The sequence below is a fragment of the Penicillium pulvis genome (genome assembly GCF_028828015.1).
Source record: "Penicillium pulvis strain IBT 33274 chromosome Unknown scaffold_8_segment0_segment0, whole genome shotgun sequence".
Classification (NCBI taxonomy): Eukaryota; Fungi; Ascomycota; class Eurotiomycetes; order Eurotiales; family Aspergillaceae; genus Penicillium; species Penicillium pulvis.
The window spans coordinates 4,002,534-4,030,311 of record NW_026643080.1 but is presented as its reverse complement, the minus strand read 5'-3'; the positions used below and the strand labels follow the sequence as shown (position 1 = coordinate 4,030,311).

The 27,778-nt window shown below is 50.3% G+C and overlaps 15 protein-coding genes across 15 annotated transcripts; 8 read left to right on the top strand and 7 right to left on the bottom strand.

Annotated features, from left to right (window-relative positions):
* The first annotated feature begins 748 nt into the window (after positions 1–748).
* On the top strand, positions 749–2,317 carry N7503_010940 (isocitrate dehydrogenase (NAD(+)) IDH1). Its single transcript, XM_057070486.1, has 4 exons — positions 749–910; positions 973–1,030; positions 1,140–1,214; positions 1,299–2,317. The coding sequence occupies exons 1-4, from the start codon at positions 881–883 to the stop codon at positions 2,288–2,290; spliced, it is 1,155 nt and encodes a 384-aa protein (XP_056917097.1). The 5' UTR covers positions 749–880; the 3' UTR covers positions 2,291–2,317.
* A 410-nt stretch (positions 2,318–2,727) lies between these two features.
* Positions 2,728–3,735, bottom strand: N7503_010939 (18S rRNA methyltransferase BUD23). The gene is made up of 2 exons (XM_057070485.1): positions 3,689–3,735; positions 2,728–3,614 (listed from the first exon to the last, which is right to left on the bottom strand). Exons 1-2 carry the CDS (start codon positions 3,709–3,711, stop codon positions 2,798–2,800), a joined length of 840 nt encoding a protein of 279 aa, XP_056917096.1. The 5' UTR covers positions 3,712–3,735; the 3' UTR covers positions 2,728–2,797.
* Positions 3,736–3,907: 172 nt separating this feature from the next.
* On the top strand, positions 3,908–4,668 carry N7503_010938 (uncharacterized protein; the record flags this gene model as incomplete). The annotated part of the gene is made up of 2 exons (XM_057070484.1): positions 3,908–3,977; positions 4,031–4,668. 2 exons carry the CDS (start codon positions 3,908–3,910, stop codon positions 4,666–4,668), a joined length of 708 nt encoding a protein of 235 aa, XP_056917095.1.
* Positions 4,669–4,920: 252 nt separating this feature from the next.
* On the bottom strand, positions 4,921–9,447 carry N7503_010937 (GTPase-activating protein BEM3). Its single transcript, XM_057070483.1, has 3 exons — positions 5,990–9,447; positions 5,307–5,912; positions 4,921–5,254 (listed from the first exon to the last, which is right to left on the bottom strand). The coding sequence occupies exons 1-3, from the start codon at positions 9,405–9,407 to the stop codon at positions 5,220–5,222; spliced, it is 4,059 nt and encodes a 1,352-aa protein (XP_056917094.1). The 5' UTR covers positions 9,408–9,447; the 3' UTR covers positions 4,921–5,219.
* A 910-nt stretch (positions 9,448–10,357) lies between these two features.
* N7503_010936 (mitochondrial distribution and morphology protein) lies at positions 10,358–12,565 on the bottom strand (the record flags this gene model as incomplete). The annotated part of the gene is made up of 3 exons (XM_057070482.1): positions 10,358–10,489; positions 10,570–11,780; positions 11,836–12,565. The coding sequence occupies 3 exons, from the start codon at positions 12,563–12,565 to the stop codon at positions 10,358–10,360; spliced, it is 2,073 nt and encodes a 690-aa protein (XP_056917093.1).
* A 240-nt stretch (positions 12,566–12,805) lies between these two features.
* N7503_010935 (pre-rRNA-processing protein PNO1) lies at positions 12,806–13,683 on the top strand (the record flags this gene model as incomplete). The annotated part of the gene is made up of 3 exons (XM_057070481.1): positions 12,806–12,872; positions 12,936–13,570; positions 13,627–13,683. 3 exons carry the CDS (start codon positions 12,806–12,808, stop codon positions 13,681–13,683), a joined length of 759 nt encoding a protein of 252 aa, XP_056917092.1.
* Positions 13,684–13,856: 173 nt separating this feature from the next.
* On the bottom strand, positions 13,857–14,872 carry prs3 (proteasome core particle subunit beta 6). Its single transcript, XM_057070480.1, has 2 exons — positions 14,663–14,872; positions 13,857–14,604 (listed from the first exon to the last, which is right to left on the bottom strand). Exons 1-2 carry the CDS (start codon positions 14,758–14,760, stop codon positions 13,917–13,919), a joined length of 786 nt encoding a protein of 261 aa, XP_056917091.1. The 5' UTR covers positions 14,761–14,872; the 3' UTR covers positions 13,857–13,916.
* Positions 14,873–15,128: 256 nt separating this feature from the next.
* On the top strand, positions 15,129–15,961 carry N7503_010933 (HCNGP domain-containing protein; the record flags this gene model as incomplete). Its single annotated transcript, XM_057070479.1, has 3 exons — positions 15,129–15,197; positions 15,261–15,300; positions 15,366–15,961. The coding sequence occupies 3 exons, from the start codon at positions 15,129–15,131 to the stop codon at positions 15,959–15,961; spliced, it is 705 nt and encodes a 234-aa protein (XP_056917090.1).
* A 320-nt stretch (positions 15,962–16,281) lies between these two features.
* On the bottom strand, positions 16,282–16,953 carry N7503_010932 (uncharacterized protein; the record flags this gene model as incomplete). Its single annotated transcript, XM_057070478.1, has 1 exon — positions 16,282–16,953. One exon carries the CDS (start codon positions 16,951–16,953, stop codon positions 16,282–16,284), a length of 672 nt encoding a protein of 223 aa, XP_056917089.1.
* A 560-nt stretch (positions 16,954–17,513) lies between these two features.
* Positions 17,514–18,419, top strand: pre4 (proteasome core particle subunit beta 7; the record flags this gene model as incomplete). The annotated part of the gene is made up of 3 exons (XM_057070477.1): positions 17,514–17,543; positions 17,598–17,745; positions 17,815–18,419. The coding sequence occupies 3 exons, from the start codon at positions 17,514–17,516 to the stop codon at positions 18,417–18,419; spliced, it is 783 nt and encodes a 260-aa protein (XP_056917088.1).
* Positions 18,420–19,572: 1,153 nt separating this feature from the next.
* Positions 19,573–21,456, bottom strand: N7503_010930 (uncharacterized protein; the record flags this gene model as incomplete). The annotated part of the gene is made up of 1 exon (XM_057070476.1): positions 19,573–21,456. One exon carries the CDS (start codon positions 21,454–21,456, stop codon positions 19,573–19,575), a length of 1,884 nt encoding a protein of 627 aa, XP_056917087.1.
* An 828-nt stretch (positions 21,457–22,284) lies between these two features.
* On the top strand, positions 22,285–23,355 carry N7503_010929 (ATG3/ATG10 family protein). Its single transcript, XM_057070475.1, has 4 exons — positions 22,285–22,523; positions 22,643–22,747; positions 22,818–23,033; positions 23,085–23,355. The coding sequence occupies exons 1-4, from the start codon at positions 22,407–22,409 to the stop codon at positions 23,277–23,279; spliced, it is 633 nt and encodes a 210-aa protein (XP_056917086.1). The 5' UTR covers positions 22,285–22,406; the 3' UTR covers positions 23,280–23,355.
* Positions 23,356–23,403: 48 nt separating this feature from the next.
* On the bottom strand, positions 23,404–24,066 carry N7503_010928 (U2 snRNP complex subunit MSL1; the record flags this gene model as incomplete). Its single annotated transcript, XM_057070474.1, has 3 exons — positions 23,404–23,682; positions 23,737–23,950; positions 24,005–24,066. The coding sequence occupies 3 exons, from the start codon at positions 24,064–24,066 to the stop codon at positions 23,404–23,406; spliced, it is 555 nt and encodes a 184-aa protein (XP_056917085.1).
* Positions 24,067–24,371: 305 nt separating this feature from the next.
* N7503_010927 (WD40 repeat domain-containing protein) lies at positions 24,372–25,635 on the top strand (the record flags this gene model as incomplete). The annotated part of the gene is made up of 4 exons (XM_057070473.1): positions 24,372–24,594; positions 24,654–25,240; positions 25,295–25,532; positions 25,595–25,635. 4 exons carry the CDS (start codon positions 24,372–24,374, stop codon positions 25,633–25,635), a joined length of 1,089 nt encoding a protein of 362 aa, XP_056917084.1.
* Positions 25,636–25,900: 265 nt separating this feature from the next.
* On the top strand, positions 25,901–27,209 carry N7503_010926 (lipase family protein; the record flags this gene model as incomplete). Its single annotated transcript, XM_057070472.1, has 2 exons — positions 25,901–26,125; positions 26,190–27,209. 2 exons carry the CDS (start codon positions 25,901–25,903, stop codon positions 27,207–27,209), a joined length of 1,245 nt encoding a protein of 414 aa, XP_056917083.1.
* Positions 27,210–27,778: the final 569 nt, after the last annotated feature.

Here is a 27,778-nt window from a genome sequence, read left to right as displayed (position 1 = left end):
GTAGAGAGAATGAATTCACAAAAGCGAATTGAAATAGGAATTGATTGGAATGGTATAATGTTGAGAGAGAATGGAAGAGGATGGAGAAAAAACAGCCAGACTACGTGAACACCCCGACTTTATACCTTAAGATTCGAGGATCCCACTTCACTGAAGGGGGATATTGAATATTTTCCATTCTGGATGAGGCTCCTCAAAGAACGATGACCACCGAGGGGAGATGGCGTCTATTGAGACCCAAATTGGGATTTGGGGTGCATTGACTCGGCCTTTCTCATTTGCCCTATAGAGGTTGAGATTGGGAATCTTCTCGAGTCAGAGCTTGTGAGTTTCTTTCATTCACTAGGTTAGAAGATATCCCGTATGGACTTCCTTTGGGGGGAAGTGGAGATTCGTCTTTCATGAAGAGATTTGGCATATCCAATCAGGCCGACTCTGGGTTATGACATGGAAGGATCAAGTTGCCGAGAACAATAAAAGAGCGAAGGTTGGAAGGGGAAAAATTACCAAAAGTGTATTTCAATAAGGCGACTGAATGGTGGGATGGCCGAAATTGGGGGTCAATAGGGAGTACGTAAACATACAAAACATCGAAACGTGCAAACATTAAAAACATGGGACTGAAACAAGGTACATTGTTCACCCATACTAATACTATGGAGATGGGATGTACTAAGATAAGATCGGGCCGGGGTTGCTAAGTGTCGCGCGATACCAGATGCCGAGCCCATCCGGGGCCCGTTTTTTCCGTCCCTTCCTTTCTTTCTTTTCCACCTCCAACCGCCTTCCCTTTCCCCACTCCATACCTGTTCACCGAGACATTTTTGAAAAGGGTGAAAAATTTCCCATTCCTCTCCCAAAGGAAATCCCCTAATACAATATGTTCTCCCGATCGGCTCAACCTGCCCGGGTTCGTGCTCAGCGCCCTTTAATCCCCCAGCGCGCAAAAACCGAGCTAATCTCCAAATGCAGACCCTGCTTCGCAGCGCTTCCGTGGCCCCCTCTGTCGCTCGCTCCATCCCTACTCGATGTACGCTTTGACCCAGAACCTCTCCCCAATTCCTATCACTGGACAAAACAGACACTCCCATTGCGCCGTGCAAACATAATTGGTGGATTGTCCAACTAATCCCTGCCAGCCTTCGCCAGCGTACAGTCCGACATCTTCAAGCCCACCAAGTACGGTGGAAAGTACACTGTCACTCTTATTCCCGGTATGCTTGATCGCTTTTATTTTCCTCTTTTTTCTTTTCTTGGTGGTTCTGCGCCGGCAAATTGGATGCTAATGGATCGCTAAGGTGACGGAATCGGTGCCGAGGTTGCCGAGTCGGTCAAGACCATCTTCAAGGCCGATAATGTGCCCATTGAGTGGGAGCAGGTTGATGTTAGCGGTGTCGACACCGGAAACAAGCACTCGGAGGAGCTGTTCAAGGAATCCCTGGCCTCCCTCAAGCGCAACAAGCTGGGTTTGAAGGGTATTCTCCACACCCCGGTGGAGCGCTCCGGTCACCAGTCCTTCAACGTCGCTCTCCGCCAGGAACTTGACATCTACGCCTCGATCTCCTTGATCAAGAACATCCCAGGATACCAGACTCGCCACAAGGATGTCGATCTCTGCATCATCCGTGAGAACACCGAGGGTGAGTACTCCGGCTTGGAGCACCAGTCCGTCCAGGGCGTGGTTGAATCTCTCAAGATCATCACCCGCGCCAAGTCCGAGCGCATCGCCAAGTTTGCTTTCAGCTTCGCTCTTGCCAACAACCGCAAGAAGGTGACTTGCATCCACAAGGCAAACATCATGAAGCTTGCCGACGGTCTCTTCCGCAGCACTTTCCACAAGGTCGCTGAGAACTACCCCACTCTGGAAGTTAACGACATGATTGTCGACAACGCCTCCATGCAGGCGGTGTCGCGCCCCCAGCAGTTCGACGTCATGGTTATGCCCAACCTGTACGGTGGTATTCTCTCCAACGTCGGTGCTGCCCTCGTTGGTGGCCCCGGTGTTGTTCCTGGTTGCAACATGGGCCGTGATGTCGCCGTTTTCGAGCCTGGCTGCCGTCACGTTGGTCTTGACATTAAGGGCAAGGACCAGGCCAACCCCAGCGCTATGATCCTGTCTGGCTCCATGCTCCTCCGTCACCTTGGTCTTGATGACCACGCCAACCGCATCTCCAAGGCTGTCTACGATGTGATCGGTGAGGGTCAGACCCGAACCCGTGATATGGGTGGTCAGGCTACCACTCACGAGTTCACCCGGGCTGTTCTGGACAAGATGGAGGCTGCTCTGTAAAGCTTTTTTTTTGTCTGGAAAACCCCCTGCCTTCCATGATCCCCACCTCCGCTACGCTACGACCGGGGATGACTTCTTGACTGGCTCGGAAGTCGAGCCAGCTGGGGTGATCCTCCATTATGTATTATCTTTCATCCTATTTAGCTCGCCATGTCCCCGCAAGTTATAGCAATAGACACTTTTTTGGATTCCACAGAAAACTTCTATCTTGGTAGGGTAGGAATTGTAGGTATCACCTCTTAGCTAGACTAGCCCAAATGAGTTTGCAGACAGACATGGTGCCTTTGTGGTCCATGGTAATAAAGCAGTGAGGCCCTGCACATCAAAAATTTCAACCCCGAAGTTGTGAGAGAGAAAGTTGCCCCCGGGAGAATGCTTCCGAGACTCATGGGTGTCGGAATGTGGATGTTCAGAGGGAAAGGGGTATCAAAAGAAACGAAGAACTTTTTGAAGCACGTTGGTGCATCTGGAATGGCGGACTGGGACGAAGCGTGCCCGAATGGCAAATTAGAAAGCCGTACGTCGCTTGCGGCCGGTGTACTTCGAGTTATGCTTCACCACCTTTCCTTTCCTCTCCATCTGTTCTTTCTTCTTCATAATCCATGCTCGGTCACCTTTCCGGGCCGGACGGGCGTTGTTCACTTCCATGGCCTTTTTCCTAGCATCCAACACATCGACATCATCCATGCCGTTCACAACACCTCGAATATCCCCTTGGAGGCCACCACCACCCACAGTAAGGACCAAGTACAGCTTGCCATTCTTGGTGCCTGGATCGTCTTCGAGCATGCCAGCTCCGAAGCCGGCCTTGATGGCAGCCCCACTGATCATGCTCCGCTGAATATCATTCTTGGGGTAGAATTGACAGACTGCTCGTCCACCCCGACGAAGACTGGCGTAAAGGCCCTCAAAGAATCGCTTCAAGCGACCTTCGGGACTGACATCGCTGGATTCTGCATTGCACAACCACTGGATGGCACTGATACTGATTGCCGCATCGAAAGAACCGGGCCGGAAAGGAATTCCCTGACCAATATCGGCAAGAAAGAGATCGCCTTCAACCTCGCGTTGAAGAGCCACATCCAGCATGCTTGGTGAAATGTCCATGCCCACCCACGTATGCGGTCCACCATCCTCGGGAGCCTCTTGCGACAGTATCTCACCTGACAAACCCGAACCACATCCAACATCAAGGATCATGGAAGGAGACTTAAGGTCCAGAAGCTCCAGGGCTCGGTTTGTCATGTCGGCTTGAATATTCCGAATACGTGAGGACGTTGTATACTTGCGGGATTCATTGTCGTTGTAGAAGAGGTCGGGCGGCCTGCGGCACAAGGGCTCTCTGGTTAGTGCTCAAGAAAGAGGCAAAACGGGAGGAATCAAATAAGGGAGACTCACAGAATATCCTCGGGGCGCGACATAATGGCGGTGGGTGAAGATTGCGGAATGCTATGTCATGGTATAATTTTTAGTTTGCAATTTATTTTTAATCCGGAGTGGGGTGGCGGCCTGAGGCAGTCGTCGATCACGTTCGTTTTCAATCAATCGCGTTCGTCTTCTTTTCTTCCTCTCTCAGTATCCCAATTCCAATTTCCAATACTATCTTTGTGCCTCAAAATGTGGATTCTCTCTCTCGTCGGGTATTTAGGGGTGATTGTTGGGTTCGCTTTTCTCACTCTAGCCATCGGTAGGCCTAAGCTTCCCCCGAACTTCCAAAGATTCCATTGACACGCAAACTAGCTTCGGGACTTTACTATCTGTCTGAGTTAGTTGAGGAGCATACTGTGCTAGCACGGAAGCTCTTAAATCGCCTCATTTACAGCATTATCGCCATCCAGGTCCTCCTAATTATCTTTGACCGATTCCCCATCTGGCTCTCCCTACTCAGCATCCTCTCCCACCTGGTTTACGCGAGCAATCTGCGCCGCTTCCCCATTGTCAAATTATCCGACCCACTCTTCATCCTCTCATGCATTCTGGTGCTGTTGAACCATTGGTTATGGTTTCGTCACTTTTCGATGCCTCCCTCTCCATCCCGCCGAGCCGATAACAACTGGCGTCAGCCGTACCAGGTGAATTATGACGAAATGCCTTCATTCTCTGAGGTCGCCTCTTATTTTGGATTATGTGTGTGGCTGGTCCCCTTTGCCCTGTTTGTCAGTCTGAGTGCTGGTGAGAATGTGCTGCCAAGTATGGGATCCGAGTATGCCACTGGAGACCGTGCCGCCAGTGGGTTGGGCCACAGCCGGGCCACCTCGGACGGCAAGTCTAAGAACAAAGGAATGGCCAAGGCTCTGGTGGACAGTGTGCGAGATTGGGCCCGGGAAAATGGCGAACTCATGGGCTTATGGCGGGGCGAGCGAACTGGACGCTTTTGATCTCTCTAGTGATAGAACATAAACAGTCTTGATATATAATGAATTTACGTCAACTTTGCTTCTGATCAAAGGACCCAATGATATGGTGGGGGACATTGTACTATATCAAGCTATAACGCACAATCGTATCGCTGTAGATACAAGATGTCTCCGGTGCGTGGGAAGAATTAGACATGGAAAGTAGACAGGTCACGGACAACAGGAACCAATAGTGGAAAGACAAAATGAAATCAATCAATCAAAGAAAAGAACAAAAAAAAAAAGAAGAGAAAGAAGTAGAAAAAGGGGTATAACGATAGATCAAGAAATAAAAGATCTCCACGACAGCTCGAGGCTCGTGCCTCATTACTGCAACCTCGTCCTAATTACCATTATCATTAAACATTCCCATGCGATTCTGCTGGTGCCAAGTGGGTGAAGTCGTCATTCTGCGTGCAAATCGTGATCGGTAAAGAAAGGAAAAGGTGGCCTCATCGATGATCGAAAGATAGAAAGTTGTCGAGAAGATCATGATAGCAGCATGTTCACAATGACTGCGTGAGGTTATTTGACTATTTGTCTTGGTAGAATGAAAGATCTCCTGGATCTGAATAGAATTAGAGAAATGCCCCCGTGGAGCTTCGGCTGATATTACATACTGGATTCCATAAAGAGCATTGAGCTCTCTCGCCTCTTTGTCTTGGCTGAACGAGTGTCGTCTGAGCCGGGAGATAACATGCCATTCAACGAACCATAAGATGCCGAGGCACCTTGATGTTGGCTATATGCGTCGCTCCTATAAGCAGGCTGGTCATAGCTGGGCTGCATAGGAGCAAAGCCTGTATCATGGGCGGCTCGGGAATTATCTGAAGGGCCACTGGATGCGTCTCCTGGGCCTCGGAATGACGTCTGGTTGTACGACGGGGTCGGTATATCGGAGAACATCTGGTGACGAGGGGAGCGAACGTCGTCCGGGCAAAGGCTATTGTCCACTGTTAATTCAATTGCTGGGCCTGGGCCAGAACCGATGTCACCAAAGATGCTATCGAAATCCGTGAGGAACATCGAAAACACGGGTGCAGGAATGTTAAGAGTCGGAGCAAAAACAATGCCAACATTTCGAACAGTCATCTTGTTCACGTCGGAATTGTTGACGATCTCAATCAGGAACAGCGACAAGGCTCGTAGTAGCACCAGGTTCGGCCTAGGTAACCGGCTGACCAGACCGTGGAAGGCTGTGATTTTATTTTGGCGGTCATCGAGCTCTGTTTCAAGAGAGAAGACACAAATATTAGCCAGTTTTTCCACTAAGACTGTGAAAGGGTGGGTGGAGGAGACATACCAAGAACCCGTAGAAAGTCTAGATGAAGCTCTCGAGTAAGCACCGTCGTTGGGAGTTCCCGAAGATATTGCTTGAAGAGAGAGGCAACGGCGTGAACATCGTAATACTGATCCCCGCCAACGAAATCCACGTCACCCTCGTTGTTAAATCGTTCCTTCAAGGCCTTGATCACAACATTAGAACCGCTCAAACGGAAAATTCCTTCTTCTAACGCTGCACCCTTGGAATGCAAGTATTCGATACAGCGATATACAACAGCCGGCAATTCCACATCCACTCCAAGTGGACCACAGTACTGAACTGCCTCTGCCAAAGGAATCCCGAATACAGGTCTGACAGGGTCTTTGCGTTCTGCCTGGATGCTGTTACTTGCTGCGCCTGGTTCATTGACGGCTGGGGCCTGCGATGACAGATCAAAGGAAGACCGGGTGCGGAAGCCCCAGATGCTGCGTTTCTTTTCCTTGGTGGACATTGTAGTTTTGTTGCCCCAGGCTCCAACATCCTGGATCACAGCTCCATTGGTAGGCCCAGATATAGTCTTGGGTGATTGCAAGGAGTGCTCGATGGGAGATTGGCTAAGGTCTCGGAAATCCGTTGAGAGCGCAGCCGGGATACGTGGCGAACGAGGAGCCTGTTCAAGAGAGGAACCAAGGATCGGAGGCTCTGCCGCTATGGTGTCATCGAAGCTGAATCCCTGGACTGAGGCCGCAGCTTCCTGGTCAGGACTTTCAACGCTTCTAATTGGCTTTCTGCTACCGCTGTTGGGTAACGACCTAGGTTTACTGCCATTGCCTGAAGGCTGCTGTTGTCTTGTCTGAATTTGCTGCTGGCTCTTGGTAGATGCACTGCCACGGCTATCATTGTCTGAGGAAGGACTCTCGACGTACTCCATCAGAGCCTCGACCCATCTATCACGCTCGTCGTCACTCTCAGCACACAGCACATGTCGGACAAGGGCCGAGGAGTCTTTCCTTTTGGGCTCCAAAACAAGGAAAGCATGGCGATACTGATTGTCGGCATCCTCATCTGGCCCAGGGGGAGAATTAGTCTGACTGCTAGCATTCTGTGACTGCTTGCCAATCTGGGCATGGTGAAGCTTGATGGTACCCATGTGAGGACCACCAGGCGACTCAAAGTATTTCAACTCAGGTCCATGAAGGACAAAGTATCGCGCTTTCCAACCGCCGAAGTTCTTGCCTCGTTTCGTTAGGTAGCCTTCTTTTCGAGGCCTTCCATCAGACCCACGAGGCACATCAGGCTGCGTCGAGCCATTTCCTTTAAGTAGACTGGTCTCGTCATCTCGTGGCTCGATAGCATCGTTTGTGAGAAAATGACAGATGACCAAGGCCGCTTTTTCATCCATTGGTGTATCCAACAGACTATCAAAGTATGCATTCAACGCAGCCCGACGGGCATCTACTTTAGCAGGGGAGTGTCCACTAAAAATGCTGCGGTCTGGTAATTTCCCTGAGAATGCGACCAATTGGCGGATTTGGTGATCTAGCTGAGGGAGAGACGCAATGACTTTTTCAACTCGCCATAGTTCCGACATCTCAGCCCGAGATATCACACTCAGAGTAAATACGGGCTCCTCTTCCAGCGGCTTTGGGGCCATATAACTATTCCTGGAGGGTCGAAGTCGGGAAGAAGATACTTGAACTTGAATCACAGGGAGAGCGTTTGGTGGCAACAATAAGCCAGGGTACTCATCCGACACCAATCCCTGGTAGATAGTGGATCTGAGAGATCGCGGGGATCTGGGGCTGTCTATCTTCACAGCAGAATCGATTGTTGGGATTGGGGCAAATTGAGCTGGGTAATTGGCAGCTCTGGGAGACAGGGGCAAACCAGGAAGGTTCGTGCCTGCAGTCATGGACTGGCTCGCCATGGAATTAATGTCTCGAGGCATGCGGGGCAAAGGAGAACCGAGAGGTCGATCCTCTGGCCTCGGGCTTAATGGTAACCCGGGGCTCTTAGGGTTAGGGAAGCTCGGGCGTCCATTTGGAATGGAAGAATTTGCGCGAGAGTTGAGCATGGAACCGACAGAGCCAGATGCCCCGACATTTGGTGGCGATCTCGTGGCACGCTCACGGGGAATAGTTGCTGGGCTAGCAGACGTGGCCGTATCCCGGGAGGAATGAGACGATCCGAATTTGACCGTACTCATCGATCCCTGAGGATCTATTTCTTTCTTGATGGTGGTCTCCCGGTCTCGATCATCTTCCTCTCGGGTCTTTCTTCTTCCACGATCTAAGCTTGATCTTTCCTCCTGGGAATCTCCGTAATCGGATTCCGAATCTGGATCCCCGTGCACTTTGCGAATATTATCATTTGGCAGTCGTAGGTCTAGAGGCGCCGGCGGAGGCTTGCGACTCGGGTGTGGGAGTTTCTGTCCATCGCTTCCTACCGGAGATGACAAGTTGCTAGTGGGACTCAGATCGGTGCCTTCAAGTGGCATTCGGGATGCGGCTTGGGTGGGGACAATGGTCGGCTGTGGGACCTGTTGCCTGTCGGCCTGTTGCTCGCCAATCAGTCCAGGTGTGGTTTGCTGAGGATGCGCCGCTCCAGCTAATCCAGTCGGGGAATTTGCAGGATCCGCAGTTGGCAGTGGAGGTGCGTAGTCTTGAAGCTCTTTCAGTTTTTTCTTGTACTTTTCCTTCTCGTTGAAGGCGCGTTCAAGGTCCTTATTAAGACCTAATATGAGCGTCCTTTGTTTATCCACTAGTTTCCAAAGTTGCGAGTTCTGGGAGGCTGCTTGGTGTTTCTCTCGCAGGAGGTGTACAATAACAGCCTCCGCCGAACCGGCTGCATTGATGAGATGGCTAATGTCCGCTGGACTTAATGCATTGGCATCAAAGGTAGATTTTTGGGAAGCAGAGGACAAGGACGAGATCGCAGAATCAATGGACGACGTGCGCGGCATGATGCGGTGGGTCGAACGATCGCCGGGTGCCGACAGTATAGAGCTCACGGATGAGGAAGCGGAACGATCAGGCTCGGCCGCACCAGGCACTTTGGAAATACTGCCTTCACTGGGTCTTGAAATGTTGCCCGACTCCATGCCCATCATATCTGGTGATGGGGAGAAATTATGAACCGGATTCGAGGGAGGCGCTGGAAATGGTGCATTGGCTATACGGGATATAGGCGACCGAGTTTGGGACGGCGAAGTATTGGCGCTAGACCGGGGCGACAGCGGACTCTGTGAGGGAGAATCTTGCAGGCGTGGGTTCGGGAGAGAGGTTGTGTGCAGTGGTGATGGTGAAATATGCCGAGAGCCAGGAGCGCCTGGGCGCGAAGCCACTTCAGATCGCGCGCCTAGGTAGTCCCGGGGAATAAGGCCGTTAGGAGGCGGGTATTGAGCAGATTGATTCTTAGAACCTGGCGCGTCGTCCTCACTGCCTCGCCACTGGGACATCGTTTCGCAAAGGGATCAGCATCAGAGGGGTTGGGGAGTTTGGGGGGCAAAGACCCGAGTGGGAGAGGGCGGGTCCCCGGAAGCTTGGAAGCTTAATAAAAGCGCGAGAAAGGGGTTCAAGAAGTAGAGATGTCTTAGATGAAAGGTCCCTTTCAAAACCAAGAATATAATGAGAAGACTGAATCACTAGGATCTGGATCTTTCTGTTCAAAGATATCAAATAAAATAAAAATAATATTTTGAAGGTGGGGAGAGAGAAGAAATGCGGAAATTAGAGAAAAAGGGGGAGAAGGGCTCAATTGCTGGTGATGTTTGGTGGAGCCCACGACGATCCCTGATGACAGCTAGAAACCCATCAGGACCGTAGGGTGATCCGTGACTCACTGGGGCTCATCTCGCTTGAAATACAATGAATTGGGAACCAGGGTGTACAGCATAGAAGTATATACCCTTAGTAGGCGATCTCAAATCTCGAAACAACTGTGCACAGAAACGAGATATATACTTTTTGTCCCCGTGGAGACAATGAACGTGGAGGTTTCCGAACCAAGCGTTATCCGACGGTCTATACCATCGTGGCTGGCCCAGTAGAGATCTATAGGTAAAGCTTGGGTATGCCTCATAACATTCATGCTACTCTAGACATCAAAGGTATACATCCTAGGATCCTTACAAATACGGACAAGAAGTAAGACACTACTAGATCAAGTCTATAGAAGATTTTCCAATATAATACAGGTAGGACAAATGGACTAGTCAAGTTAAACCCCCATAACCAAAGTATGAGAAGGGAACACAATAGCAATAACGAAAACCGTGGGAATACCCCAGACTCCACATAATGCAACCCTGTCGTAGTGGCTATGATACATGGGGTAAAGAGATCAAGACTCCCCAGAACGCCAAATAATACCGGTCTAGAATGAGTGGACATTGAAATGTACATAAAATCATGCGATATTGCCCGCCATCCCCATGAAGATGGCTTGTGCGGCCAGCTGGAGAGACCAGAATCCAACTTTCTTGAATCGCCGTTTGCGGGCTTGGTCATCCACGACGTCCCGAGCAAAGGCATCGTAGGTCTGAAGGAGATAAGTTAGTTTAATGCCCCCGGAAAAATAACAAAAATAACAAAAATAAGGGCGAGGGAAATTAGACTTACAGCAGCGGACAGATCGTCCATTAGCCCACTGTCAAAGATGGTCCAGCTGCCATCAAAATCACCAGCACGCTTGACGAGACGGCAATTGATGGGAATGAAGGTACGCTTTGAGTTGATGTACGCGACAATTGGGCGAATGAGGGCGTTGTTGATATAAGAGAGGTCTCGGGTGAATATTGGAACAGCGGCACGAACGTTGTTCATCTGAACTCGTAGGTCCATCATGAGGAACCGCTTGTCGGCATCGGAAACGTCATCGAGATCGACATCCGCGTGCTGACGCACGGAGTCTGAATCCTGATTGGAGGTGACGGTGGCCTCCAGTCGATCATAGAAATCTGCCATCACCTTCGCAATGCTCTCATCATTTTCAGCAGGGAACATGATGTCGGCCACAATGTCCACGGTGCCTTCATGGATCCACGAGAATGGACCTTGGACGCCGCGATTCAGATGATCGACATTGAGTCCATCAACACGAATCCTGCTGTGCTTTTTCCAAGGGCTGGATTTGCCATCTTCCTCTGTACCTTCATCCCATCGGCCTCCTGTAAAGCCATTGGTCTGACGGGGGTGAATAGTGAATAGCGAATTATCAAAGGAACCCGACATCATATTCGCCGACAAGAAGTCATAGAATAACCACTGCTTCCGCAGCTGGGGAAGGTCACAAGAGAAGATACTGATAGAAAATGGTCGGAAGTTGTCGGGTTGATAGACAGTCACCAATACATCGTGCATCTTGAACGAATCAATTTCGAAATCGCCTGGGTGATGCTCATGTCGGTAGGACTTGGGATCGAGATCATCTTCCGGCCAGAAAACATGCCGGCGATCGATAACACCTCGGATTCCCTTGACTTCAACATCCCGCAGCGGACCCTTTCCATTCAGCCACTTGGTAAATGACAGCGTCACATTGACGGTTTCTAGGGATACGTCAAACTGTGTGTAATTGGTGTCTTCTTCTTCAAACGCGAGTGGATCCTCGAGTCCGGTTTCACCTCGGGCGGCGGCGGCAGCGGCAGCGGCGGCGGTCTTTGAAGAACCTTTACTGACATGGCCTGTACCTTGGCCTGGCCGCCTCGAAACAAAAACGTTCTTGAAAGTAATTACACCATTTTTCCACTTGGGCACAATGGCAGACTCAAACACCACCTGGACGCCAGAGGACTTGGTCAAGTAATTGCCTACCCATCCTGCCAACGTTTCTGAGATCTGGTTAGCACCTGAACCTTCAAACAGTGATAAAGATTATCGACATACCTTGCGCGAAGACGGTATTTATGGCTAAGATCAGAAGGGAGAAGAATGTGGTTGTTCCCACTACGACCCATACAACATGACCTAGGAGAACCCAGGAGAAGAGTGCTGTTATTTCATCGAGGTTGAAGGGCCGTACACTTCGTATCGAGAACCACTTAAATCGCACTTTGAGACGCGACCAAAATCCAGTTGCTGCCGCCAAAAGCTCTTCTTTTGTTGGTCGGTGTAAGTGTGGGATATGTGGTAGGCGATCCATTAAATGGCGATTAGAGGGACGTGCGGGATGCGGATCATGCGCTTGCAGCTTCGGAGAGGAATTTTGAGTGTGATTAGCGGTGTTTTGGATACTTGGAGAAGGATCATCGGCCTTTGGGGCCTGATGATTGTCGAAGGATCCTCCATTATGTTGGCCATTTTTTGGTGTGTGAAGAGCTCGTTTCCAAAGATAATGTGGTGATATAGTTTTAGAGGTTATGATGCACGCTGCACTTGTTTCTGCCGCAGTGGAGCTGGGAGAGGCGAAAACGAGAAAGCTACCGGAAGCAAATCCTCTAGTCAGTTGGGTTGATTTCACTGGAGTGGACAAGCGCCGCGGACCAGCCACGAACGAGTCGAGAAGCTTCCTTGAAGAGGCGTCGGCGGCGGAAATGCGATTTGGTATGCGGCCTAGGAATGGATAGGCCGATTCCCGAAATTGGGTGTAAAGCCGACGTCCAAAGTTGGCGGACATCTCTATCTTCACATCCTGCGAGGGGCTGTGGGAAAGTAAGGAAAAGGATAGCTAGAGAGCTTTCGTAACTTGGAGTTGAAACTGGAACTGGGAAAGATGAAATCATCCGCTGTTTGTGCTGTTTGCACAGGGAAAAATCGGGCCGCCCACAACTTCTGTTGGTAGAGGGGCGATAAATTTTGCGATAACAGACTCTCATCATTTTTTTCTGGTCTTACACACACCAACTATTCACACACAATGCCTGCCCCTACTGCTATTCTTCAACCGGTGGAACCTACAGGAGTTCCAGTAGCTCAGTTTCCTGGTGGGTTATTGCCTAGGTAGCATAGTTTGAGATCTTCTGAGATGCGCTAACTCCATTGATAAGACCAGGATGACGAGGTTCTAATTGATGCCCAGGCGGACCTAGATGTGTCCAAGCCTGTGGAAAATTCGCCCGAAGACAACGAAATGCGCATCGATGAAGAGGGCCGCCCCGTCTTCACTCCCGCAAAGGAAACCAGCACCGCCTACCGGGTCGAAACTCGCAAGGTTCCCGTTCCACCTCACCGCATGACACCCCTCAAAGCGAACTGGACCAAAATCTGCCCTCCCATTGTCGAGCACTTGAAGTTGCAGGTGCGCATGAATGTGAAAAGCCGCGCAGTCGAGTTGCGGACCTCCAAGTTCACGACCGACGTCGGTGCGCTGCAGAAGGGTGCAGACTTCGTCAAGGCGTTCACCCTCGGATTTGATATTGACGATGCGATTGCTCTTCTACGACTGGATGATCTGTATATCGAGACCTTTGAGATCAAGGATGTGAAGACGCTGAATGGAGAGCATCTGGGTCGTGCCATTGGCCGAATTGCTGGCAAGGATGGAAAGACCAAGTTTGCCATTGAAAACGCCAGTCGGACCCGAGTTGTGCTGGCTGATGCTAAAATCCACATTCTTGGTGGTTTCAAGAACATTCACATTGCACGAGAGGCCATTGTTAGCCTGATCCTGGGTAGCCCTCCGGTGAGTTTGTATCACATACAGAGGCATGATGGAGCAAATTTCTAACTCATAAATAGGGCAAGGTTTACGGTAACCTCCGAACGGTGGCTTCTCGCATGAAGGAGCGTTTCTGATTTCATACTCTCTTTCAAATTCTCCTTGGCATGGTATGGGCGTTTTGGTGCATTTCAAGTGTGGGCTTTCTAAAAAGATACTATATCCGAGTGACGATGTTCAAGAGCTCCATTTACGGAAAGTTACTTATGTTTATGTTACCTTGAGTACAAATGAACAAAAAAGGGATTTCAAAAAGGAGTCCATATTCTCATGTTAGAAAGGTGTCATAGACAGAAAGGGAAACTTAATTCTAATCCTTCTTCAACGGATGGAAGACTTCCTGGATTCCATCCCGGGTGATGATCATCATTTGCAAGTGATCACCGACCTCGATATGCCGCTCCACCGCACTTGTAAATGCATCCCGCACCAATTGCTCGACCGTCGCTTGGGGCAGAGGCTCAGCCTTCTTTTGCTCCAGTGCGTGTCCTTCTCCGCTGCCAGGAATGTATTGATTCTTGAAGTTGACCTGGTTGTCCAGGAAGGGCATGATCAAGCTTGCTGCTGCACCGGCCGCCCGGCATTGCTCCCGTTCGTATGAGCCCACGGGGTCATAGCTGTACAGAGCGCCCTTGCCTTCCTCGTCCAGACCGCTCAAGATGGCGGTTACGTAGTAGGGGAAGAATCGCTTTTGGTATAGGATTGTCGACAACCGCTGTGCGCACGCGGAAACAGACATGGGCTTTCCATGCTGGTACTTGTACATCTTCACCACGGCGTCCAGTCGTTCCTTTAGGGCATTACCATCCGCAGCGAAACCGACCACAGATAGGACAATGTGAGCTCCCTCGCCAGTCTCATCATCACCACCGATCTTGAAAACCTTGGGAACCATCCGAGAGTTGATGTTGTAGCCTGATGTAGAGCGGGTGTCGCCAGCAAGGATCGCGAAGTCAGATCCAGTGATGCCCAGGGTCGAACCACCGTTATCGGTGTATCTAATAGTATCATGAGCTTCAAATATTCATAGACAGTCAAGATCAATGGATCTCTTACGGGTAAAATCCATGTTGCTTGACAGGGGCAGCTGTTGGTTGGGAGAAGGAGTAGCCGATACCCTCACCACCAGCTGGGTGACCCAGAAGCGACGTCATTGTGAAGAATAAGATGTATTCGGAATAAGAATCTGTTGCAAAAGAGGATTCGGAAGCAGTAAAAAGGGCGAGAGTAGTCAATAATCAGTTGAGAGTTGGATTTGAGGAGAGGAGAAAGCTGGTCAATCTTCTAAGATGTCTGACGCGATGCCGCAGCTGCCTTTCGCTTATGTAACACCCAGCTCCAGGCGGTCTCTCATCAACTTGTCAACCTCGGAAGGTTTACTCTGAATAGTACGCGAATACACTTGAGAGAATTTCGTGAGAGAATTGCGACGTTCTACAAGCAGTTCTTTCTGATTCTGCATACCCACCTCAATTATAAGCAAACTACCCCTTTCAGGGAAGTTTAAGATATAGGCCATATCATGCTCGGTCTCGTTGCGTATGACAGCAGCAGTGAGGAAGAAGTTGAGGCCAAGACTCCTGCACATCAGGTTAGGGCTATACTACTGTCTTGCATCGAACGGCTGAACTAATGTTCTTATGAATAGCAAAAGATACAAGCTCTCGACGGTTCGCAAGCCAATCAGGTCAAAGGTGATTCCAGTAGGAATTCAAAAGCTATTGATTTCGAAACTAATTTGGGCCTCCAATTCAACTAGACCTGAATGCAATCGAGGATACTCCAAGTCAAATCGGTCCAAGCACCAACAATAAAGTTCCAAATGGTCCTGTGCTAGGCCCGGCATCTATGAACACAACTTCATTCCCGGACGAGCGTTCAGCAGGCGGCAGCACTTCTCCCTTTTCAGCATCACGGGCTTTGATCCAGGACTTAACACTCCCTCCAGTCCCTAACTTGGACATCCCTCTATCCCCGCCAGGATCTCCCGACCCTGCCGCAAATGCCAAGTTCGAGCATTTCCTCTCCCTCAAAAAACAGGGCGTCCATTTCAATGCAAAGCTAGCAAGCTCATCGTCTTTGAAAAACCCGAGCTTATTGATCAAGATGATGGAACATGCCGGGATTGATGAGCAAACACAGTATAATACGTCCTTACCAGTGGAACTCTGGAATACTTACACCCTACCCTCTTGGGCGTTCAAGGAAGAGCTCCTCCGAGCCCAGCAGGAAGCACGGCAAAAGATGGACGATAAGAAAACATCAGGACAAAGATCTTCCATTGAATTTGTCCCCAGTTCTCCTACACAGCAATTCGCTCCCAGCGCGGAGACCAAGAGAAAAGGCAACCCGTGAGCGAGCAGATCGATGTTGGCTTCGAGAACAATGTCCTCCGTAAAATTCGGACCTGCTTGAGTCTTCGATAAATCTGCAGGCTCAGTAAACACGCCCGGGTCTTGCGACTACGACTACTGGTACCCTCTACCACTCCATGCAGTCGGATTGTTTCCCTACAGCCCGGGCTTGCCGGGGTTTCAAGCCTCAGAAACATCGAGAATGGACCTTTGATAAGCTATTGGTAGGATTTTGGATCTGAAGAGAAGGCCAGAATCTCAAAAATGAGATTACAAGAACAGACAGATGGCTATTGTACATAGTGTAGGAGGATGACCCTTTCATGACCCTCCAGCTGCGGCAGCAGCTTGCCTGTTATGGCGCTCAAATCTTTCATACAGGCTCATATATGAGAGCAAGATCAACGTATCAAACCACTGCCCATGGTCCTCCATGATCTGCAATCTTCCACATTGGCCGATAGACCTTTTGCTTGTGAATACCGCCACCAGGTCACCGCTTATCTCATCAACCAGCTTGAAATTCCGAGAACTCCACGATGGTGTTGAACCATCGACTCCTACCGACCGTGTTCGCTTCCAGAGTAAGGCTCGCCGTTGCCCGTGGGTGCCCCCAGACTCACTGGACATGTTCACTTCAAAGCGATACGTTTGGTGCACCCAAGATTCCCTGGTCATGTCCTCCCACTGGACATTGTTCACATCGTCGGGGTCTCCTAAACCCAGCTTGAAATCACCGGAGAGCTTGAGGAGTTTGCTCGCTGCCACCACAGGTGCATCGGCGCTGGTTCCTCGATGTATGGTGAGGTCAGGCTTAGCGTGCTTGAAATTGGATACCTCCCCGAAGTATAAAAGTTGGTCTGCTGCAGATTTGACTTCATAGTGCCGTTTCCACCTTTTACGGTAGATGATGTAAAGACGAGATGAATCCTGCTCGTCTAGTTCTGGATGGGTAGATTGAATCGACTCGGACTTAATCAAATTTGAGGCCATGGTATACAGTATGTGCAGTTCGTGAACGGAGTTTGGCGAAGATTGGCACTGGGCAATAGGATCATATTTATGTCCATGTCCCCTGATCGACTGGAATGCTGTGCGGATACGAAGCTTTTGCGAGGCTGAGCATACTACTACTTTGGTTAGCCAATAAGAAGACCCATGAACATGGGTTTAGGTGCCTCGGGGCTCGGGCAGCAAGCGAATACGACGAACTCGATTGGGTCAGATATCGCGAGCCTCTGCAATAGTTGAGGAGGTGCATATGGTATATTCTATAAAATCAATTTCAAAACATACTATCAGTTCCACACACCATCCAAGGGGTTCGGAGTCCATTAGATACTGGGTCCTCTACTAGAAGTTGGGCCCTGTAATAGTTACTTTGCGAATCCAGTGCTTAGTCATCCAGAGCTCCGTCAGCTTCGCCTGCCTAAGCTCCGTGCATCGTCATCGTTCAATCCCTACGCTGCACCCTCTTCATCTTCGTGTTTAAATTTGCTTTGGACTCGGATCTTTTCTTTTCCCAAATATTTCTCAGACCTTCTTGATTGATAATGGACCACTTCCCGGGAACTTGGGGTCGAGTAAGGACTCCCAGCCATGAACCCGTCCACTTCGTCGCTAACAGCACGTAACAGCCCAGGAACGATGTTTACGGCGCCTACGATCCCACATATCTTCAGACCACGGGTCCTAAGACACACACCTCGTCGCCGGCGGTGACGGGAACGTCCGTCATTGGTGTGAAGTTTAACGGTGGTGTCGTTCTGGCCACCGACAACCTAGGTACGCGACCCCCAGCATCCCAGCTCAGATCGCGAGATCAAATTCCTGACATGTTTCATCAAATTTTAGCTTCTTACGGATCCCTGGCACGCTTCACTGATGTTAAACGTCTGCGAGTCTTCGGCGACAACGCCGTTGTCGGCTTCGGTGGAGATGTGTCCGACATGCAATACATTGATCGTTTGCTCGAATCCATCGATATCCGAGAGAACTACTCAACCCATGGCAACATGCTCAATGCCAAGAACCTGCACACTTACCTCGCCAAGGTCTTCTATAAGCGGCGCTCCGAGTTCAACCCATTGTGGAACCATGTCCTTGTTGCAGGCTTCGACGTAGATGGCAAGCCATTCCTCAGTTCAGCGGATCTCCTGGGCACAACCTTCTCCGCTCCTCACCTGGCCACTGGGTTCGGTGCCCATCTTGCCGTTCCCATCCTGCGAAGACGGTTCCCTGAAGAGATGCCCATTGAAGAAATCACCCGGGAGGAGGCAGTGTCAGCCTTGAAGGACTGTTTGAAGGTCCTCTTCTACCGTGATGCCCGCAGTATCGACAAATATTCGATAGCAGTCATTACCAAGGAGGGCATTGATCTCAAGGAGGATGAGCAAATCGAAGGACAGAGCTGGGCATTCGCGGAGAGAATTAGGGGATATGGCCGTCAAACCAACTAATATCGTTTCGGGTGGTTTTTCCCGGTGATAGTTACCTACATGAAGAATTCCATGGATTTTGAACAATTGCAAAGCAAATTACCCGTTCTGTGGTACAATTCGGTCCCGATGAGCCTTAAGATAGATCTTCAGGTGGCCTTCTCAAGACATATAGATTGGATATTCACCCTTTAATCTGGTCACCTAGAGCTTTGGCCCGGGTCCTCTGTAGGGAGCTGAGTAAAAAAGAAAAGAAATTAAAAAAATCCCTACCTACACAAATTGAGCCTCTGGCCCTTGTACATCTAAGCTCGTGCTCGGATTTCTTCAAGGAGCTTTTGAGGTACGCTAAAGCACGCCTCGTTTCAAGATATTAAAATTGTAGAACTAAGCTATAGTTATGGCGGTCGAGCAAACCTATTTGAAGATACAATTTCAAATAATAAATCCTTCATATAACCTTAAGCAAGCCACCTAGACCGAAGCGAGGGCGTTGAAGCGGTCAATGGGGTGGATCCCAGCATATTCAATTTGGCGTCGACAGGTACGGAGTAAATGCACCTCGGAAAGGGCGTCTTTTTCTAGAGTAAAGGGTAGCTAAGTCTTGGCGATGATCTACATCGGCCTAAAAATCTCTTGTGGTAGGCTTGGGAGTATATTTAGCTATCTACTACGCTAAGATATCGTTCATGAATCATATTGGATTGAGCGTGAAGCTTTCCGGAGCTTACGTATACGTCCCAATTCCCATAATGTGATGTATCAACAGCGTGTAAGTCCCGTACTCTGTATCTCCCTTACTTCGAGGCTGGGCCACGCGGTGAAGAGATTGCGAGCTGGCAACTCTAAACTGCAGATGCGGTGCAGGATCAAAAGCAAAATTCGATTTTCACATTAAGATCGTCGTTAAACCACACTGACATGTCCCAATGAGAATAATTCAAAACGCCCGTATATCAAGCCTGGAATGGCAAATCAAACGAGGGTATATCCATTCCAATTCAGCAGACTCCATCCAAAGCACCTTAAGAATTCGAATCTAACGCTTGACACCAACTTTTATAGAACCCTTCAAATAAGATAAACCCGCCCTCCAAAAAAAGAATTAAAAAAAAAAGAAGAACAAGAAGAAGAGGATGAGAAAGAGGAAGAAAAGTATACCGGCATTCCTGTATTAGCCAAGTGCAAAAGGAGAAGTCGTCATATGAACATCAGGCCGTGGACGCGCTTTCGTTAGCTTGCGAGGCCGGTGGTCATGGCTACGGCTGCGGGGCCGGCCTCGGGACTCAATGAGAGGGAATTCGCTGTCATTTCCATCTCCAACTAGAATATGATCTGGAGACAAGATCGTTGGCAGAGGCGGCACCTCAATGCCAGGTCTTTGGCACCACACTCGACCGCTTCGTTGGCTTCGGGATCGGGAGTGCGAGGCCCCTGTGTTGTACTTTCCGTTTCCGCGGAGACGCTGCTCGGACGCAGATCGGTATATCCGGGATTGTATCTCTGTGCTAACCGACTGTTGAGAGCTGCTTGTTGTATCCAGCGTGACCGATGAGCTTGAGCTACATGAAGCTTCAAGTGCCGTGACGGAGTAACGATCCACGTAGAAAGACCCTCTGTTGGAAGCCGCCTGCTCTTCCAGGAAAACAAATGGATATGGAGAAATGCTTGACTCCATCGCGAGATCCTTCTGGGCGGGGTATTCTGTGTATCGAGGTGCGCACAGCGTAGACCGGCGTGTTCTCGTTGCAAGACGCACTTGCGCATTGACGCCATTGTTATCATACCAGCGATTAGACATAGGACGTGGCCGAGAGTAATTTCCATGAGATCTTTCTTTCCGGCCGAGATGGAGCTGGATCTTCTCATCCGTAGCGCAGGACACCGATGTCTGAGAGTCGAAAGACGTCCTCGTTCGGCTTCCTTGAATCGAGCGAAGAGAAGTGGCGGAACTATAGCCACTGTCGGATTTGTTGAGGGATCGTGATGTGCTTCGATCCAATCCAATTTCCGTGGGGACCTTCTCTAGCTGGCTCTCATCACACATGGCAATTCCCTCATCTTCCAGCTCTCTGAGCATGGTCTTCCCCCGCGGAGGCACCGCGATTATAGGAGATTTCTCGAAGGAAAATGGGCTCCCTGGAGCATCATCTGACCTTTTCATGTCGGACACTGAGCATGGCTCCAGTGTCGCTGGACACGTCGTCTGGATAGCCTCCAGGCCAAGCCCCGGAGCTCGGTTAAGTGGAACACGTTCACTCGGGCATGGGGATGCAGAACCATTGACTACCCGCAGAGAGCCAAGCTTCAGCGCTCCAAGTTGAGTGTACCGAGCATCTGCCGGACTTGTGGGCCGGGCCGGTGGTGCAGACGCAAGCGGGGGTCTCTGTCGCGGGGGTAGACGCCAGTTTGCAAGAGTAGACTCTGATTCATCCATCTCTGGTTCCCCAATTGGTGATGGCATGCGTCGAATTGCACCCGTGGTCCGTCGCGTTGCCACCCCAGGGCGTGTCAGTAAAGACCGTCGACGGGTTAATGAGAAACGTTGATTGCCCACTAAGAAATGGGTGTTAGAAGACGCTGCATCTTCCATGGCATTATCATAGACGACACTTCGCTGTCTTTGGAGACTGATTTGAACCGAGTTCGCCCTCCTTGGCTGCTCTGGCGCAATTGATAATGAGGAAGTCGGCGACATCACGGGTTGGCTGGCTCTTTTACCCACCGAGGCGGCTGAAAAAGAGCTGGAGCGTGGTGGCAGAGTACCACGAGGTGAGACAGATCTTCTCGTTGTCCCTGGCTCTAAGGAAGCTGGTACTGGCTCGATCGGAGTGGTCACCTCGCTCGTTCCTGAATCGGGGACGTTCTTCACCTCCGAGATGGTTGAGCCCACCCATGGGTTCTGCCATCCAATTAACCCGGTAGCTAGCTCTGGAGGTTCATCTTCCGAGCGGGACAGATGTGGGGAGCTGAAGGTGAACTTTCTGGTCAAAGGTTTGGAAAGGCGGTTGGAACGGCGGTTGTCGTTCTTAGTCGAGGTGGATTGGAGATTGCCCATGGTTCTTCAATGGTGCGTTCTTTTTCTCTCCCCGGACTTGGGCTTTACAGGGACCAGCGCCACATGGGGGTGATGACCGGGGTAATATACAGACTTGATCAGAGCGGGGGGATGATCCACGCGTGAGGGTCCTATAGATCGCAAGGACCAGAGTGACGTCAAGCCAACGATTAGGAATCAATCCGAGCCCCAGCTCGTACGCCCCGTTGGGTTGGGAATTGAGCGTACGATTGGCGGCTGAAGGACCTCCGCACGGAAATGATGGGAAGTGGATGATGTTTCAGATTGGATGAGCCCCAGATCGGTTGGCCCGGGAGGGACAAAGAGAAGGCAGGTTACGTCAAGAGGGATCTTCTTGTTTCCCTTCTGTAGTTGTTTCGTGACCAGGTTGCGATTGGGAATTCTCGTATTTGCTCGTGTTTCCTATGTTCTTATTGTGTTTTTTTTTTTTTTGGTTTGTCTTTTCGTTTTTCCCCCTGAGATTGATTGCTACTTCCGGAGTAGACTTCGGTGAATGGGGCCCAGATTGACGAAGGGCCTTTAAGATTAGGGCGAAAGTAAAAGAAAAGGAGAAGCAATGCAGCAAGTCGAAAACATAAAAGAAACAAGGAAAGACCAAAGTACTGCAAGCGGAACAGCTATAGTAGACCTGGCTTGCTCCGGTCAGATGATTGGTTCGGCCTTAGCCGCAAGCGGGTGCTGGCACAAGTCCTGGGTACTTGGCTTTGCTAGTGCTGGACTATGATCCGCCACGTACCTCGGACCTTATCAGACCCAATGACTTACCCGCCTTCATCCCATAAAACCTGATACAACTCCATTGTCTCCCGTCTTCAGCCACGGAATCCCTCCTTTACTGCATTCTATATAATCAACCCACAATTCCCCCTCTTTTCCCCCACCACAGTCGCCCCCAAAACCTGCAACCGGACGTTAGTGGGGTTCTCAGGATGGCACTGTCCGCCTTTCCATTCCTACTGCCGGCCGAGTTCGAGAGCGCGTGTCGAGATCTGGCCGATCGCTGCACTGCAGCCCAAGCTGGTTGGTTCACTCGACTTGTCATACAGGTATGAGCTCTACCTCCCCCTCTCCTTGCCTGGTGCATATTGGCAAATACTTTCCCAATGACCTTTCTGGAAGTATGATAGAATCCCACATCTGACGTAGAGTATTATATGGTTTCTAGACAAGTTCTAGTCTTCGCATAACAAAATACATGGATGTCCAGACCGACCCCATCCAGGTAGATCCACATGAGGCTTACATGATCCGGTTAGAGGAGGACGATCCGGTCGGCAATGCTTTCCCCCCCTCCCTGATAAAGGAGTGATCGACGTTTACAGGTCTAATGTTCTACACAGGAGGCGCTGGTTCGTACCGGACTCAATCCAAAATTACAGGTAGATTATGATATTGTGTTGTCCCCCACATATCAGGTCCCTGTGTTATATTTTGCACTGCGGTGGCACCATTATAATGGCCCGGTGGGGCTAGAGGCCGTCTATCGGTATGTGGTCCCGGAACAATACCAAAAGGAATTGAAGAGTGTGGGAATCATGGGTGGGATCAGCTTTGGTGTAAGGGTGCTCTTGCTTGTGAACACCGACCAGGAGCTCATGTCTTCGTAGTATCATCCAGATTCGGGCGCTCCGGCCTTCTTTGTTCACCCATGCAACACAGCCGACGCCATGGCGCAGGTGACAGACGCTCAGAGCGCCACTGCTGGGACGTATCTTCTCATCTGGCTCGGTCTCGTAGGTCATTGTGTGAACCTGCACATCCCACGCGAGCTGGTTGCCTCTGATAGTGCCGGACTATCCTGAGGCTCGATTCAGGAAATACAGGTAATAGGGCAAAAAAACAAAAAGAACACTTCAAACGGGAGTTTGTGCTCGCTTCCCCACCGGCCCCAGTTGGGCTCTTTCCCCTGGAACACCTGAACACCCTTTAATCCTCTTCATCAGATGAGGCTTCCATGGGAACATCACTGTCGTCCTCCATTGGAGCTTCTTCTTCATCACTTTCCTCCTCCCGAGCTCGCTTGGTTCCGTGCGACTCTCCATTGACTTCGGTCGGTCGTGCAGGGACTGCGCCCGGTGGGCCACTGAAGATGGATTTCTGAAGGTCAGTCGAAACTCCGCTAGGTCCGGCTCCTGTGGCGGGCGCAACGTATGTACCACGGAGTCGGCCAATAACGTGCGAAGTTCCCTTGCCATAAACAATTTTCTATTCGCCATTAGCATGGAGAAGTATCGTGATATCATGGAACTTGCAACCCACCATCTCCTTGCCAAAAAATTCGAACCCCTGAAGAGCGCGCATCGCCTGCGTGCTGGCTTGGACATCCTTAAACACAATATGGGCCTGACCACGCATTTTGCTGGTCTTCATGGCTACGACATCGAGGATGGTACCGTAGGTGGAGAACAGAGTGTAGAGTGACAATCGCAAATCGTATTTGCGGAGCTTGTCTGGTAAGTTTGTGCAGTAGAGTCTTCGGATCTAGTTAGCTTCAGATGCCACAATCGCGATCAAAGGGTAAGCTCACGTTTGATTGGGAGGTCCAACTGCCTTAGCGTCCAGACCTCGAGGAACCGACTTCGAAGCCATGATGTGTGGAGGAGTAGAGGTTGTTCTTTTGTTCTAGCTATTGTCCTATTGGCATGGGAAAGGAAGGAAAGAGGCGAGGACTGCGCCTGAAGGACAATGAAGCTCAATGGGAGGAATAACGTGCCCGTAAGAGTGGATCTCTAAACTGCGAGAAAACGAACACGGTCATGTGACATCTGACATAATCCTCCGTGGACCCCCGCGCGCGGCGTCATCGCCAGCTGTTGATTACCTCCACATCTGCTCTATATTCTTTTTCTGCCCTATCGACGGTAGAGAGCTCCTCCTGTCGTGACTTCTCAATAATGGCATCCCCTCAGGTTCACCATCTTTTTCATGCTCCCATTGCAGACCACTCCTTCTCATCCGACCGCCAAACTCTTGCCGTCGCCCGTGAAAACAATGTGGAGCTGTATCAGACATCAGGCAACAAGTTCGAATTGAGCGATGAACTGAAGGGCCATGAGAAGACTGTCACCAGCGTGGATATTGCTCCCAACAGTGGTCGTATTGTGACTTGTTCCCAAGGTATGTATAGACCTCTGTTCATTGGATTCACTTGTACTTTGAACTGACCCGTTTTCTAGATCGCAATGCCTACGTCTGGGAGAAGACCCCCTCTGGCTGGAAGCCTACTTTGGTCCTGCTTCGAATCAACCGAGCTGCAACGTTTGTCAGATGGTCCCCCTCCGAGCAGAAATTCGCCGTAGGTTCCGGAGCCCGCGTCATCGCTGTTTGCTACTTCGAGGAGGAGAACGACTGGTGGATTTCGAAGCACCTGAAAAAGCCCATTCGCAGTACCATTACCACCCTGGCCTGGCACCCGAACTCGGTTTTGCTTGCTGCTGGTTCCACCGACTCGCATGCTCGAGTCTTCTCCAGCTTCATCAAGGGTATCGATGAGCGCCCCGAGCCCAGCGCTTGGGGTGAGCGCCTGCCCTTCAACACCATCTGTGGTGAATACCTGAATGACTCTGCTGGCTGGATCCAGGGCGTCGCCTTTTCCCCGAGCGGAAACGCTCTCGCGTTCACTGGACATGACAGCAGTGTCACAATCGTGTACCCCAGCGCACCGGAGCAACCACCTCGGGCCATGCTGAACATCTCTACCCGCCTTTTGCCACTGAACAGCCTCATTTGGAATGGTGAGAATGAAATTCTTGCCGCTGGTCACGTAAGTTATTTTATATGTACATGGATGGTTTGGCCACTAACAGCTTCGATAAAGGATTGCGAGCCATTCCGCTTCCAAGGCGATGAGAACGGATGGCAACTTGCTGGTTCCTTGGAAAAGTCGACTGGAGCTGGCGCGGGCCCTCGTGAGGAGTCTGCGCTGAACATGTTCCGCCAGATGGATCTCAAAGGCCAGTCCCAGGTGGACACCAAGTTGAAATCGACCCACCAGAACACCGTGAACACCCTTCGTGCCTACGATGAGGCCGGCGGACAGGTGCGCTCTTTCAGCAGTAAGAAATCCCCTCCCCGTATTCTTGTTGGTCAGGTCCCCACACTAACGCTGCACCTATAGCGAGCGGAGTTGATGGCCGCGTCGTGATCTGGTCCACCTAGATGTCATATTAGCTAGATGAACCTGTCTATCCAGAAATAAAAGAAGAGAGGAAATCATACTTCTCACTGTTCAAAGTACCTACATATATATATCATACATTTCTCTTTCAATTAGCGCTTTGCCCTGCCTCTCTGTTACCTGTACTTGATCGTTGCGTAATCAGGTACCTCGGGTTGATCGCTTACTTAATCATGCAGCTCCCCCGGATTCTCCAACTTGAACCTTGATTTGTTCACAACCTCGGAGTTCTTCAACTGAAGCAACATGTTCAAGCATACAGTTCTTGCATTTATACATTGCTTATGGGTGTCTGCTTGTATTGCATCGCCACAAAATGAATCACAGCCGATCTCAAGTGAGTTATTCAGCTCCCTCGAGGAGCTGTCTAGACTAGTAGACATCGCATACTGTGTGGGGACCACCGGCGTCCAAGAGCCATTCCAGTGCCTCAGCCACTGTGCTGAATTCCCAGGCCTACAGCTACTTACTGTGAGTCCCCTTAGGTCCAAGTAAATATATGTATTCAGGATAAAGAAATCCTCACACCCCTTAGACTTGGAACACTGGCATTCTTTTATCCGACTCATGTGGGTACATGGCAGTCTCCCACACCCCGGGGGCAGAGCGTATAATCTTAGCCTTTCGGGGAACCTACTCAATCACCAACACTATCATCGATCTCTCGGCATACCCTCAGGCTTATGTACCTTACACAGGTGGCGACATGGACGACGAACCCGAGGATGGATCCGGAACCCCGCTTCAGGGTCAGAAGTGCGAGAACTGTACTGTACATGCTGGATTCATGACATCGTGGTTGAACACTCGCTCTACAGTGGTACCACAACTCATAGCTGCTCGTGAGCAATACCCAAATTACGAGATAACCCTAGTCGGGCATTCCCTTGGAGGAGCTGTGGCCGCTTTGGCAGGGTTAGAGATGAACATAAAGGGCTGGAACCCATCTGTTACGACATTCGGGGAGCCGATGGTTGGTAATCAAGAGTTTGTGGAGTTCCTTGACAAGCGGTTCCAAATGGGAAATTATCACACTCCGAGTAGTGACCGGGTGACCCGATCATTCCGTCGAGTGACACACATTAATGACCCCGTCCCCCTCCTCCCGCTCCAAGAATGGGGCTACTTTGCCCACGCCGGTGAAATCTTCATTTCAAACCCGGATCTGCCACCGTCTATTGAAGATCTTCAAATATGCCAAGGGAATCAAGATCCCAGATGCATCGCTGGCTCAGACAACCCTGCCCTTCTTTTGGATATGTATCAGGATGCGAACATCCCTCTCGATGTTTTTAGCACCCGCTTGGATCCGTGTCCCTCACGTAAGGGACAGCAAGGTACGGACTCGGGACACCAAGTTCTTCTAGGAGGACAGGAAGATCGAACTGGATCAGCGGACTGTGCCGCTCATGCTGCGACAGCTCCACTCTACCCTCTTCGGTGGGACTGGTCTCTTATACCAGCTCGATATCGTCTCTGGGAGCTCTTCTATGCACATCGAGACTATTTCTGGCGCATTGGATTATGTGTCCCAGGGGGAGATCCGACCGGGTAGAAGTAGTGTTTGAATATGCATCTTCCTAGTTTGGGTGTCTTGTTCGTATCTATCTTGATTATTCACATGATCACGTGGCTTACATCCAGTTCGTACCTTTGAAATTGACTCTGCCACATCTTAGCGAAGAGGTTCGTTGCCACTGGCTCTTTCCCCTGTTCTTTTCCAAGTTAGTGGCGTTGGGCATGAACCGGTGTGGCTGGCTGGGGAATAAGCAATGATGAATAATCGCAGAATGTGCCCGTAATCGGTCTCGGTCTCGGTCTCGACCCGATATGGGCAATTTTAGAGAGCACCCAAGAGCCCCGAGTATCAGGCGTCTAGTTGGGCGAGACGCCGATGCAAGTGCCGAGAACTATGTGATAGTCACAGCGCCAGAACTTCGTATGATTGGCCTCGTAATACAAGTAATAGTATGGAAACAGAAACAAGATTGGAAAAAAACCAAAACGTATAGTGACATTAGATACATAAACATACATCGATCATCAATCATGCATAGAGACAGATACAGCGCAAAAGATACGAATCAACAAGTACAGTGCCCACCAGGTATGCCCACGAGATAT